Here is a 13655-nt window from a genome sequence, read left to right on the forward strand (position 1 = left end):
GAACCTTCCGGTGCGTTTGAGCTCCCAGGTGCGAGATGGGCGTTGGCGGGGTGCGTGACGATTTCAGCCCTCATTATGTCGCCATTGCTTGTCCTGCCCAGCATCTATGAGCCACACAAACATGTCTATGTAAAGATGGCAAACGGCTGCAAACATGACTGAGGGTTTAGATGAGTTAAATCTGTCCATCTTGTTTATTTCGATGCGCCTCCTAATCACAGCGGCCTTCATCTATAGTTTCTTACATAACTGTAGTGATTGGAAATGTGACGCGAGTCCATCGTTCAGCTTCTTTGTTTGGTGTGTCCGTCTCCTTTTCTCAGTGAGGTTCTTCTTGATCAGCTACACATCCTTTCAGACCCACAGCGCTGAGTCGTCTTCTCACAGTGGAAGGATGGACAGAAACACCTGTGGATGTTTTCAGATCTGAAGCAGCTTGATTTTCTCCTCTCTCTCAGAGATGAAAGCTTTAAGTGCTGTTTATCTGATGGGGGCAGTTTTGGGGTCGACCAGCTCTTCCAGGTGGTTGTTAGGAGCCACATTTTCTCTGGATCTCCTGTCTTTCACTTATTTTCCTGTCTGACTTTATGTAAGTGGACTGTCTTATTTCTAATCTCCTCACAAATCTGTCCTGAAAAATGAAGAACTTGTACTTGATGGCTGTTTTGACTTGAGGGAGGGGTCTCTGACTTTTGCACAGTACAGTATGTTGGTGTGTGTAAGTGTGTGTGTGGTTGAGTGGGTGCTGATGTTTTCGGGAGACATGCTAGCTCGGATGCTCGGGGAAGATGGAGGAGGTTGGGGTGACGTTGCTGGGATGTTTCTGGTCACTATGGTGACCGTGGTGGCGTTAGCGGGCGATACGAGGTCACCTACTTGCATTGCGGTTTGTTAAAGGCGGTTACGGTGCAAATCCCCCGGTTCTGACAGTAGAACGCACACGGGTCGGACCGCTCGTCACACCGCTGACTTTTAAACCCGGCCGGGCAGCTGAGGATGAGGAGAGCGCAGCGAGACGAAGGACACATGAGGAAAACAACAACAGAAAACAGCTCACACATACAAACACATCAGTGATGTCATAAGAAAACTTCAGAACCTTTCAAATGTAGCTGATAAATTAAGACCGAATGCTTTTCTTCTCTAAAGCTTTTCTCATGACAGCAATGATACTATATTACCATTCAAAACTTTGGAATCAGAGTTTTCGATAATGTTAAATACATTTTGCTTCCTGATATATGTAGAAAAAGATCATATGATGCTGATACTCCACAAACAAGATTTCTGATGATCAGTAGGAAGCTGTAAAAATATAGAAATGTTAGATATGTATGATAAACAGTTGTGGGAGATTCTAAAATGACTGAGAAAGCTGCACAACATCAAGTTCTAATAAAATCAATATCTAGAATGCCTCAACCACTGAGATGACCGACAATAATTATAAAAAAATAAACAAAGTTGCTATTGTATATACAATAACAACAAGTATTAATATGACAAGTGATTCCAAACTTTTGAACATAGCCTTAATGAATATACTCAACTGGCCACTTTATCAGAAACACCCAGCCTGTACTTCCGCTAACTGGCCACCTTACTAGAAACACCTACCTTGTGCTTCCAGCAAATGGCCACTTTATTAGAAACACCCCCCTTGTGCTTCCACCAAATGGCCACTTTATTAGAAACACCTACACTGTACTTCTACTAACTGGCCACTTTATTAGAAACACCCACTTTTTATGTTCACTAACTGGCCACTTTATTAGAAACACTGACCTTGTCCGTTCACTAACTGGCCACTTTATTAGAAACACCCCCCTTGTGCTTCCACCAAATGGCCACTTTATTAGAAACACCTACACTGTACTTCTACTAACTGGCCACTTTATTAGAAACACCCACTTTTTATGTTCACTAACTGGCCACTTTATTAGAAACACCCACTTTTTATGTTCACTAACTGGCCACTTTATTAGAAACACCTCCCTTGTACTTCCCACTAACTGGCCACTTTACTAGAAATACCCACCCTACTCACTGGCCACTTTATTAGAAACACTTACCTTGTACTTCCAACTAAGTGGCCACATTATTAGAAACACCTACCTTATACTTACACTGACTGGCCGCTTTATTGGAAACACCTACCTTATATCTACACTATGTTGGTGTTCAGTTACAGATTGTAGTCCATCTGTTGCTGTATAGTTTATCTACCCTCTCTACTCAATCCATCATTGGTTAGTTTCTGGCTGCTGTTGTCCAGATATTTTATGGGTGGTGGTCCATTCTCAGCACAGCAATGAAACTGACATGGTAGCGTGTGTGGTGCTGGTACGAGTTTATCAGACACAGCAGTCTTACCCAAGAACAGCTCTGTGGTCATAAACTGACCATGGATGATGGCTAACACAAACTGTAAATCCTAAGATTAAGCTACAGTGCCTAACGGTAGAAGCTGCAAAAGAAGTGTTTCTGATAAAGTGGCCAGGCAGTGTATGTACACACGAACTGCAACAACATATACACTTGCATACATCATAGAACGATACAACTTTAATTATGAAACGATTTAGAGCGTCATAAAAGCTCATATTCCAGCACAAGCTTGATTACTGTGGTACAATTAGGAATCTTTCAGCGAGGGAGCTTTTAGAGGTGGATGTCTGGTTCCCATCACCACCACTCGGTTTCACGTCAGACTGTTCGGAATGACCTTATTTACAAAACTCTGTTTCAAAAGCGTTAGGACAGTAGGTAAAACACAAATAAACACACACACCAACACTCCACCACCACGTCAGTGTCACTGCGGCGCTGAGAATGATCCACCACCCAAATAGTACCTGCTCTGTGGGGGTCCATGGGGGTCCTGACCACTGAAGAACAGGGTAACAGAGTATGCAGAGAAACAGATGGACTACAGTCTGTAACTGTAGAACTACAGAGTGAATCTATACGGTCAGTGGAGCTGATAAAGTGGACAGTGAGTGTAGATTTTACATGTTATAATAGCATGGCTGTTTAATCAGAGAGTGTGAGTACTAGACTGACCTGTCTGCAGTCCAGGATTTTTTTTTTGTGCTATTTTCAATTCAATAAAGGTCTATCAGAATTTGTTAATCACTGCTTTCTGTTTTCTATCAGCACTTCAGACACTGTCCCAACTTTTTCTAGGATAAATTTGTTTATCTTATGCATTAAATTATGCAGAAATAAAAAAAATCACCAGAATTCTTTAACAATCTTTGATGTCTAAATGAGGCGCTGGACCTGGACCTATTAGCAGACCTGCCGCTTAAAAGTCAGGTGTACAAGTCTACTGAAAGATAAACAGCGTCTCTGATAATAAACTCTCCACAGTCCGGCTTTTCAATGGACCCCTGAATAGCCACAATCACCAAAGCGGCACAAAAGAGCGTCCTGCAGCTCTCAGTGGTCTTCCAGAGCGTCACTGATACGAGGAGGGTCTGAAAGGCCTCAGAAACAATCAAAAACAACACACGCCGCCATCGGGGGATTCAGACAGACGCCGTCTTCCACAAAAACCATTCAGCATGGAAAAAATCAGGAGATGAGGAAAACACGAAGCTCTTGAAGGAAGAAAGAAGAAGTAAAGAATGAGGGATGAAGAGCTGCTGTTGTTAATATGCTAATCGTCCCAGGTAATCTGCAGCCGTTCTCTGCGCGCTTTCATCAAGGTCCTTTAACCTCAGAGAAACCCGCCGCAGTCATCTGCATACAAATAGAGTCGCTTCTGGAGAGACGCAGCCGCAAAACTTTTAATGGTGTCCAGAGAGAGAAAATAAAAAATAATAACGACGATGATGATAATAATAATGATAATGATGATGATGATGATGATGATAATGAGAGCGGGATCAGGTGTGTTTTTGCAGACGAGGAGAAACGTGGACTACTTTGTCTCGTGGAGGCGAGAAATAGAAAATTTATACAGCAGGAGAGAGAGAGAGACAGAGAGACAGAGAGAGAGAGAGAGGCATAGAGACAGAGAGAGAGAGAGAGAGAGAGAGAGAGAGAGAGGAGAGAGAGAGAGAGAGACATAGAGAGAGAGAGAGAGAGAGAGAGAGAGAGAGAGAGAGAGAGAGAGAGAAAGAGAGAGAGAGAGAGAGAGACAGAGAGACAGAGAGAGAGAGAGAGGCATAGAGACAGAGAGAGAGAGAGATAGAGAGAGAGAGAGAGACATAGAGACAGAGAGAGAGACAGAGACAGAGAGAGAGAGAGAGAGAGACATAGAGAGAGAGAAAGAGGGATAGTCAGAGAGAGAGACAGAGAGAGAGAGAAAGATAGAGAGAGAGAGAGAGAGGCATAGAGACAGAGAGAGTGAGAGAGAGAGAGAGAAAGAGAGAGAGATAGAGAGAGAGAGAAAGAGAGAGAGAGAGATAGAGAGAGAGACATAGAGACAGAGAGACAGAAAGAGAGGGTCATTTTTTGAGGAGTGACCAACATCTCTCTCTCCCTCTCTCGCCCTCTCTCTCTCTCTCTCTCTTTACTTTTTCGCTGGTGAATATCATAAACAAGCTGTAGTAGTTCAGTGCAGCAGTAGCAGCAGCAGTTCCACGTCTTGTAGTAGTAGTAATAGTAGCAGTGTCACCTCTAGTAGTATTATCAGTACTATCTTTAGTAGTAGCAGTAGTAGCAGCAGTACTACTTCAATTAGTAATAATAGTAGCAGTGCTAATTTCAGTTGTACTAGTAGCAGTGCTTCTATTTCTGGTAGTAGAATTAGCAGCAGTATGACTTCTAGTAGTAGCTGTAGTAGCAGCACCTTACTTCTTCTAGTAGTAGTATTAGTAGCAGTAGTACTACTTTAATTAGTAGTAACAGTAGCAGTGCTAATTGTAGTAGTAGTAGTAGTGCTACTATTTCTAGTAGTAGTAGCAGCAGCAGTACCACTTGTATTAGTATTGTATTAGTAGCAGTAGTCCCACTGCAGTAGCAGTATTAGTTGCAGTGTACTAGCAGTGCTACTCCTAGCAGTGGCAGTACTCTACCTCACCTGATTAATGCCTTGAATGACTTTTGAATCAATCTACAAATCTTATTAAAATCCTCTTATTAAGGATCTTATTAAACCCTGCAGTGTTTCCTAGCAGAGGTACAGGTGTGCAGCAGCACAGTGCTGGTAGAAGACCAGTGGGAGATGTTTCTGTATGAGCAGTGTGCAGTGCAGAACTCACTGGCAGAAGGGCAGAGAGGTTTCCGAGTCCAGGTGACAGGTTCCTCCGTTGTAGCAGTAACCATCACACAACTGACAGCTAGACGCGATTCTTCCACTAGTACAGCTACACACACAGACACGCATAAATAAACAATAACATACAGTAAATATGCCACAACACACAAACAGGTACGCCTACACTCTTAGCCCAGAGGGTTCTGTATAGTGTCTGTAACGCTGGGCTGCCGAGGCAGACGAGGAGGTGGGGTACAGGCGCGAGGGTCCTGTTTTAGTCCTTATTCTGAACATCCAGAAAACAGACAGGAACATAAATGGCTCATGGATCCATGAATACAACAGGAAATACGACTAAACTGACTAAGAAAACCAGTAAACATTAACTGTGAACATGAACTCAAACAGAGGGGTATAAATATATAAACACTCAAGAGGAGGGACAGCTGAGAACAGTGAGGGCGTTTACATGCACACATTCCTGCAGTTATCTGATTATTCAAATGGTCATGTAAACACCATACTCCGATCTAGAAAATCTGATTAAGAAATCCGATAAAGAGGCTGGATTTTAGCTCGGTAATCAGATTCCTCAGTGCATGTGAACTCTTACTCTGATTTCTTTCGGATTTCTCAGTCTGAGCATGTGCGAAAACAGACGGCGGTACTGAAAAAACCAAATACATGCTTGACGAAATGAAGGATTTAAATATTCCTCATCTTCTAGATGACATACGTTCATATTTTCAGGTAAAGTGTTGCAATGTTTTAAAAAAATCTGCAGCATAAAGTTTGAGTTTTACGTTTCGTTTATGTCGCGTCTTCTTCTGTGAGTTTATTGGCTGGTTGTAAAGCAGAAATCTGATTATTGTCTGACTCGTGTAGACCCTGGAGTTTCCCCATTATCTGATTACTCAAGTGCATGTAAACGTGTTGATCAGATTACTGACAGAATCTGATTTTCTGCAGTTATAGGATCCTTTTAATTAAGTGCATGTAAACACACTCAATGGGGCGGAGCCAAGAGCAAGAAACAGGCTTGGGCTGAAGACGTGGCAGAACAGGGGAGGAGCTAATACAACAACAAAAGCACCTGACAGGAAAACAAGGAAACCAAGGATTAGACAGAGAAAGACACGGATAAGGCAGGACAGGACATTACAGTACCAAAAAATTGGCTTGTAACAATAGTGGAACCCTTTTTGGTTCTATACAGAACCATACACAGCACATTCTCCATCAGTCTGGTTCCATTGACTTACATTAAAAGTAAAGCAGGTTTTTTCCTTCACCTGTAAAGTTACCATTTTGGAGATACGACGTTTTGATCTAACAACAGCGATATACAAAAGGACCATCTCTACTGTTCTGGTCACACTGACAGAACGATCTGTGATTGGCTGTTTGTTTCTAAATTGAGTACTGAAAGGCGCAGATTATTGTATTTATATAATATATTGAAAGACAAGCAGGTCAAACCAATGGAACCAGTGGAGAAGGGGTTAATAAAAGAGAGATGATGAGTCAAGGATGGCTTGCAGGTGTGCAAGTGGGCGGAGCCAGGGAGAGTCCAGGTAGAGACATGACGACTATATATTCCATTTCATTCATTTTTTGCTGTTTTTTTCTCCTCTCACACGTTTTCACTGTGTTAATCGGTCCACATCCTCCCTCTTTATGAGTTGACCTCACTGATCTGACTGTGTGTCACCACAAACAAAGTCTTGATGGTCATTCAAAGGGGGGGGGTGATGGTGGGCCAATTAGAAAAAAGATAAAACAGTCACGAATGATAGCTGCGCACATGCATTCCTGCATTCAGACACACATACTTACTTGCAGAACACGTCTCCGGTGTTGTTATCTACGATGCAGGGAGCCCCCCGACAGTGGACACACCGGTCCACTTCACACTTCAGACCCTCGAACCGCGTCGGACACACGCACTCCACGTCCCCCGAGCTGGACAGAGTACACGCCTTCGAGTTCACGCAGAAATGATGACATATATCTGCAGATAAACAAACAGCAAAACTGTCAGACAGACAGACAGACAGATAGACAGATAGATAGATAGATAGATAGATACATAGATAAATAGATAGATAGAAATGCAAAGCAAAACCCCCATATGACTACAAAGGACCTGCAGCAATGTTTAGCAGACACAAGAGTGGTGGTGCAGCGTTCTACTGCGCAGAGTTGTTTACACAAACATATAGTGCGCTCCATTCGGGAGGCAGCTGCCTAACTATGCTGCCTTAAAATGCTGCCTACTTAAACAGCTGCCTCCCAATCAGACCACACCAATAATCAACTGCCTACCCATACAGTATTCTGAGGCAGGAAGGCAGCCAGTCATGTCCAAATGCAATATTTATATAAAATGCTGCCTCCTGAGGTTCTTCCGTTTGGCCGTTTTTGAAGGCAGTGTAGAAGTATTCTCTGTCGCCTTACATTTCCCATAATCCTGTGTATCCACCCAATGTGGATTGAAAAAAATTGCAGAAAACACTAGAACTGACATAGTGGACAATGCTGCCTTCTAAGGCACTGACTTGAGCTGAGCTGCCTTCATTTTCAGACACACCCTATTAAACCTTGGTGAATGGACGGAGCTACAGTGCTCTGTGTTCCTTTCTGGAAGCAGCTGCCTAACTGTGCTGCCTTAAATGCTGCCTACTGATTGGACCGCATCAATTATAGTCATCAGAAGGAAACTTTACCTCTGACTTCATCATAAAAGTTAATATGTACAGTATGCAAAACAAACACCTGGATAAGCCAGAGGCAATTTGGAAAGAACTGCTGTGGACGTAAGAAGCACAAATGGAACTCTTAGCTACAATCACCAAAGGTATGTGAGCAGCATTTGATGAAAGGAACACCGTGTTGACTGTGGATCTAATAGGCTTTGGGGTTGTGTGGCAGCAAGCGGCACAGGAAACACTGCACGGGTAGATGGAAGAATGGATTCCGCTGAATAACTGGGGCTGAAAAGGGTTTGGCTTCTTCAACACGACAAAACATTCCTCAAAATTCACCAAGTAAGCTAAAGTATCACTGGAAATGTGGGGGGTAGATCTTAATCCCTTAAAATGTCAGGCTTATTATTCAGTAACTACAGGGACTTCAATGCAAACTGGGCTATTCTTAGGTTGTAGAAGTGTGTATGAAAACTTTGGGCCTGCTGGTGGGCCATGGCCATTTAAGGGGTCAAACATGTTGTGCTTACAAGACAATCCAAGAATATTGCAGAAGAAGTGTTCTACAAGGAAGAGTGGGTGGAAATTCCTAAAACAAGAACAGAAAGCCTAGTCATTAAATTAGGGTACACAGGACCGTAGGATCAATGTACTGTTTTGCCTCTGGCATAAATGTAAATGTATGTTTTATGCATACATGTGCATTTCTATTCATTTTTTCTACCCCGCTGTACTGTTAGGTGGCGTTTGTTAAGCTGAACAAACCCACTTTACAAGCCTAATGCTAGTCTAGATATCATTTAGGTACATAGTGTGGTGTTGTGGTTCAGAAGTGTGGATCCTGTCACATAATGCTGGGATATCTGGGGTAATTTGGGGAAATTATAGAGATCCTTTATTTCGTATGATTCGGCCAGTCAAGTCATACACAGATTACATTACTGGCCTCCTGTGCAAAGACTAATCCAGCTCAAATAGGGCTTTATTATATTTAAGATTTAAATGTTCTTTACATTTACAAATGATGAAGTTATTTTGTTTGCAATCTTGTTTTGAAAAAAGAAAAAAAAACATCCTTTACGTTTTTTGCTGTTTTTGTCATTTTTTTGATGTCAAAACAAACAGAAAAACATCAGAAGCTCAAACTCAAACCCGTCCATACAGAAGGGAAATCTAATGCTGATGTAATGAAATTAACTGTGGCGTTATTTAATTACACCGACATACGTACAGCTACAGAATCCAATGGCGGACAGATGTTCTACTCACGGTATCTGCAGCGTTCTCCAGTGTACTCTGCCGGACAGTGACAGAACGGCTGGTTGCCGAGGGTAACATCGCACGTTCCGCCGTTCAGACAGAAACTGTCGCACACACGCCTCTCACACACCGGCCCGGAAAAACCAAGAGCACAGCGGCACGCAGGCTTCCCTACAGAGAGACGTACACTTCCATTACAGTTAGCTACATTAGCCTTGTAGCTCCAGTGCTAAAACTAAAGAAGCAAATTGAATTCAAACAAGACAATAAAGTGGCCAGTGAGTGGAAGCACAAGGTGGGTGTTTCTAATAAAGTGGCCACTTAGTGGAAGCACATGGTGGGTGTTTCTAATATAGTGGCCAGTTAGTGGAAGCACAAGGTGGGTGTTTCTAATAAAGTGGCCAGTTAGTGGAAGCACAAGGTAGGTGTTTCTAATATAGTGGCCAGTGAGTGGAAGCACAAGGTGGGTGTTTCTAATATAGTGGCCAGTTAGTGGAAGTACAAGGTGGATGTTTCTAATAAAGTGGCCAGATAGTGGAAGCACAAGGTGGGTGTTTCTAATATAGTGGCCAGATAGTGGAACCACAAGGTAGGTGTTTCCATTAAAGTGGACAGTTATTGGAGGCACAAAGTAGGTGTTTCTAATAAAGTGGACAGTGAGTGAAAGCCCTAGTGCGTATTGTAAGCATCTGTGTCCTCCTGAGAAAAACACGAAAGGCCCTTTAGAAGAGCCAAGATCATGTACTAAAACAGTCTCTCTCTCTTGCTGCCAGGTGACATCATCGGCAGTAAGTGCAGACATTACCGGCCGGGGATGAGTGGATCTTCATGGTGAAATAGAGCAGAATTTTCAGCTCTTATAACATCCACAGCACCGATAATGTGGCTCTGCTGATGTGCGGATACTGATATTTTTACACCACACAGACACAGATAATGACCCGCTGACAGATCCCTCGTCTGCTCTGAGTGTCATTCTGTCCTCTATCTCTCCCTCTGTGTCAATTATTCTCTCCCTCTCCTTCTCCGTCTACATTTTTCTCTTTTCCCCTCTCCGGCTCCATCCTTCTCTTACACTGGCTCAATCTCTCTCTGTTTACACCCCCACTATTCTCTCTTTCCTTCTCTCTTTCTCTTTCACAGCCAGTGAGAGGAAGCACAAGGTAGGTGTTTCTAGTAAAGTGGCCAGTTAAAGGAAACACAAGGTAGGTGTTTCTAATAAAGTGGCCAGTTAGTGGAAGGACAAGGTAGTTGTTTCTATTAAAGTGGCCAGCTAGTGAAAGCACAAGGTAGGTGTTTCTAATAAAGTGGCCAGTCAGTTAAAGCACAAGGCAGATGTTTCTAATAACGTGGCCAGTTAGTGGAATTACAAGGTAGGTGTTTCTATTAAAGTGGCCACTTAGTGGAAGCACAACGTAGGTGTTTCTAATAAAGTGGCCAGTTAGTGGACATACAAAGTGGGTGTTTCTAATAAATTGGCCGGGGTAAGGTTTAGTGTACAGGAAGTTTATACAGACAGGTGATGTAATAGTGCTTACCTAGCGGCGACGCCGTGCAGGTGCCCCCGTTGAGGCAGTGCTCTTTGCAGTGGCTGATTTCACACTGCTGACCAGAGTAATTCGGCCAGCAGAGACAGCGAGCCTGTCCTTTCTCATTCAGCACACAGCGCCCGCCGTTCTCACACACCGGCCGACACAGCTCACCTGAAACACCCACACACAGAAAGTGCTGGTGAAGCAGTCTGCAGGTACACTGTTCATCTACTGGACATTGAATTTATGTACCTGTTTGCTTTTACAAAATGTCTACATTCATAAAGCTGCTCAGAAAGCTGGTGCACAGTGTGTGTGTGTGTGTGTGTGTGTGTGTGTGTGTGTGTGTGTGTGTTTGATGTACAGAGCTCCGTGTGGTAAACACTTCAGTCAGAAGCACTGGAGTGGAAACAGAAGCCTGACACTGAGCTCTCAGGCTGGTTCTGATGTTACTGTACTGCTGTGCCAAACTCATTATAACCTCATACCAGCATTATATTAATCTCACAGTAACATGACTCGAACCTTACACTAATGTTATTTAGCCTCATACTAACATTACTTAACCTTGTACTAACAGTATTTAGCCTTATACTAATATCATTTAACCTCTTGCTAACATTATTTAGCCTCTTACTAATATCTTATACTTTGTACTGACGGTATTGTTACTGTTTAACCTCATAATAATATTGTTTAACGTCAAACTAACATCATTTAACCTTGTATTATTATGTAACCTCATACTAACGTGAATTAACCCATATACTAATGTTTTTTATACAACAGTTAGTTTCGGCCACGCGAGCTGATTGGTTGAGAGGCGTTCTAACTGTGCTGTTATTTCACCATAACATCACGGATTTTTCACAAACACTGTATCACTCCGCTGAGACGCCGTTGCTAAGCAGCGACTTTGACAGCTGTAGGAGACGCTCAAGACATTCGAACGTTTTTACTTCTAACTTTGCCACAAACAGAAAACGGACACTTTTAAGATCACATCTGACCGACAGCCGATTTGGTCCGACTCTGAAGATGAGACGACACTAAATTCCCAAACTGTCATCACCACTGAGCAGCTTTTCAGTCGCCAGCTGTGACAGAAGAACAGCTAAACAACCTGGAATCAGCCAGAAATGAACCCAACACCATTCGCCAAACTAAATGGGCTGTAAGATGCTTTACAGACTGGCTGGAACAAAACAACATTAATACTGATCTGGCAAAAACTGACAAAACTGAGCTGAACCTGATATTGCGGCAGTTTTATGGCTCAGTCCGATTTGGTCAGACTCTGAAGATCAGACTACACGTTTGGCGAATGGTGTTGGGTTCATTTCTGGCTGATTCCAGGTAGTTCAGCTGTTCTTCTGTCACAGCTGCCGACTGAAAAGCTGCTCAGTGGTGATGACAGTTTGGGAATTTAGTGTGAGGAGCTGGAGAACGAACTGCCGGCTGTGCAGCGAGTGGGCGGAGCTCGTTACTCTGACGTAGCAACAAGCTGCTCGTTATGGAACTATTAAAACATTTAACCCTGTTACCTTCTTCTCCTACTACGTCGTCCATGTACTAATGCTATTAATTTTCAACCTCACGTTTTTCTAACCTTGTATCAACATTATTTACCCTCCTGCTAACGTAGCAAGTCTATTTTAAACTCATACTATATTAACGTTAATTTAAGCTTGTACATCCATTTCATCCTCATCCTGCAGTGACGTCTAACACGAATGTAAAACATACTAATGTATCGCTTCCCTTAAACCTTTTTGCCTTATTTTACATCACTGTATCCTGATTCTAATGTATCTCAAATGTACCAGTGATGTGTTCGGACAGCGTTACCTGAGACGCTGGTGTCCCTGCAGGTCCTGTTGACCAGGGACTTCCCCTCTGGACACACGCACCTCGCCCCGTCGGGGTTCAACAGGCAGAGGAAATCACAGCTCATCCTCAGACACGGGTTCAGCACTGAGAGACAGAGAGGCGCAATACTGCAACGTTTCAGCCGCTTTAAACTCTTGGCAGCACAAATGCACCATTATTTTTCAGGATAATGAAGCAGCAGGAAGTGAACTGAAATGAGTTTTGAGGGATTGGATTCCAGAGCGTCTCTGAGACACACTGGACCAAATGATGAAACCTGAAACCTGATACAACAGTCAACAAATGCAGTCCTGCTGTGGGAAGAAAGCGAAGCAGCCTTTGTGTAATTTTATTTCATCTCTCTATAAATTTGAGCTTCTGGAATAGATAATAGTCAATAAAAATAACACCGTGCACCTTTTACATGTGCACAGAACAGATTAGCTCCAACTGTTCTATCAGGCTACTGAAGTATTCAGTCAGGCCCGACCTGCAAACCACCGGCTTCACCCGAAATCCTCCAGCTCTTGTTTTTTGTTATTACTATGTTTGTTCCTCATTTGGACCTTTGGTTCTGCAGAATCAAATGAAGCCCATTTCCAGACAGATTCAGGGCTCTGTCTGTGTTCCTGTGTGGGGTCAGTGGGTCTCTCACCCTCCTGCTGTTTATAACGGTGGAACACCAGCACACTGGACGCTCTGTCCACTCGCAGACGAAGCATCTCCGCCAGCTTCCTCCCGTACTTATGCACCCGGAAGGTCTCGTGCTTCAGATTGGTCCCATATATGTAGTCCTCAAAGACATCGATACGGAACGGCTGAGAAACACCTGTAAAAACATTCAACGGAAATATAGATATGAGTATAGATTTATTAGAGTAGCATCATGCAGCTGTACTGGATTGGTCCTCTGAAGACGATCAACATTTGATCAAATTATTAATAAACTTAATAAACTTACACTAAGTCAGTCCTGTTACGGTAGGTCAGTCTTTTTACGGTAAGCCAGCTCTTTTACTGTACATTAGCCCTGTTACAGTAATTCAGCCCTGTTACTGTACATGAGCCCTGTTACTGTAAGTC

General features: G+C 43.1%; 1 protein-coding gene across 1 annotated transcript in view; it reads right to left on the reverse strand.

Moving 5' to 3' along the window:
* Positions 1 to 13655, reverse strand: part of lrp1ba (low density lipoprotein receptor-related protein 1Ba) — a 333352-nt gene that overhangs the window by 17230 nt on the left and 302467 nt on the right. The window contains exons 81-86 of the mRNA XM_036564311.1: positions 13228 to 13401; positions 12552 to 12677; positions 10710 to 10874; positions 9181 to 9342; positions 7043 to 7217; positions 5211 to 5315 (exon numbers count right to left, since the gene is read on the reverse strand). Coding sequence (XP_036420204.1) covers positions 5211 to 5315; positions 7043 to 7217; positions 9181 to 9342; positions 10710 to 10874; positions 12552 to 12677; positions 13228 to 13401 — 907 coding nt within the window. The remainder of the gene's footprint in view (positions 1 to 5210; positions 5316 to 7042; positions 7218 to 9180; positions 9343 to 10709; positions 10875 to 12551; positions 12678 to 13227; positions 13402 to 13655) is intronic.

This window comes from Colossoma macropomum, unplaced genomic scaffold (assembly GCF_904425465.1).
Source record: "Colossoma macropomum unplaced genomic scaffold, Colossoma_macropomum, whole genome shotgun sequence".
Lineage (NCBI taxonomy): Eukaryota > Metazoa > Chordata > Actinopteri > Characiformes > Serrasalmidae > Colossoma > Colossoma macropomum.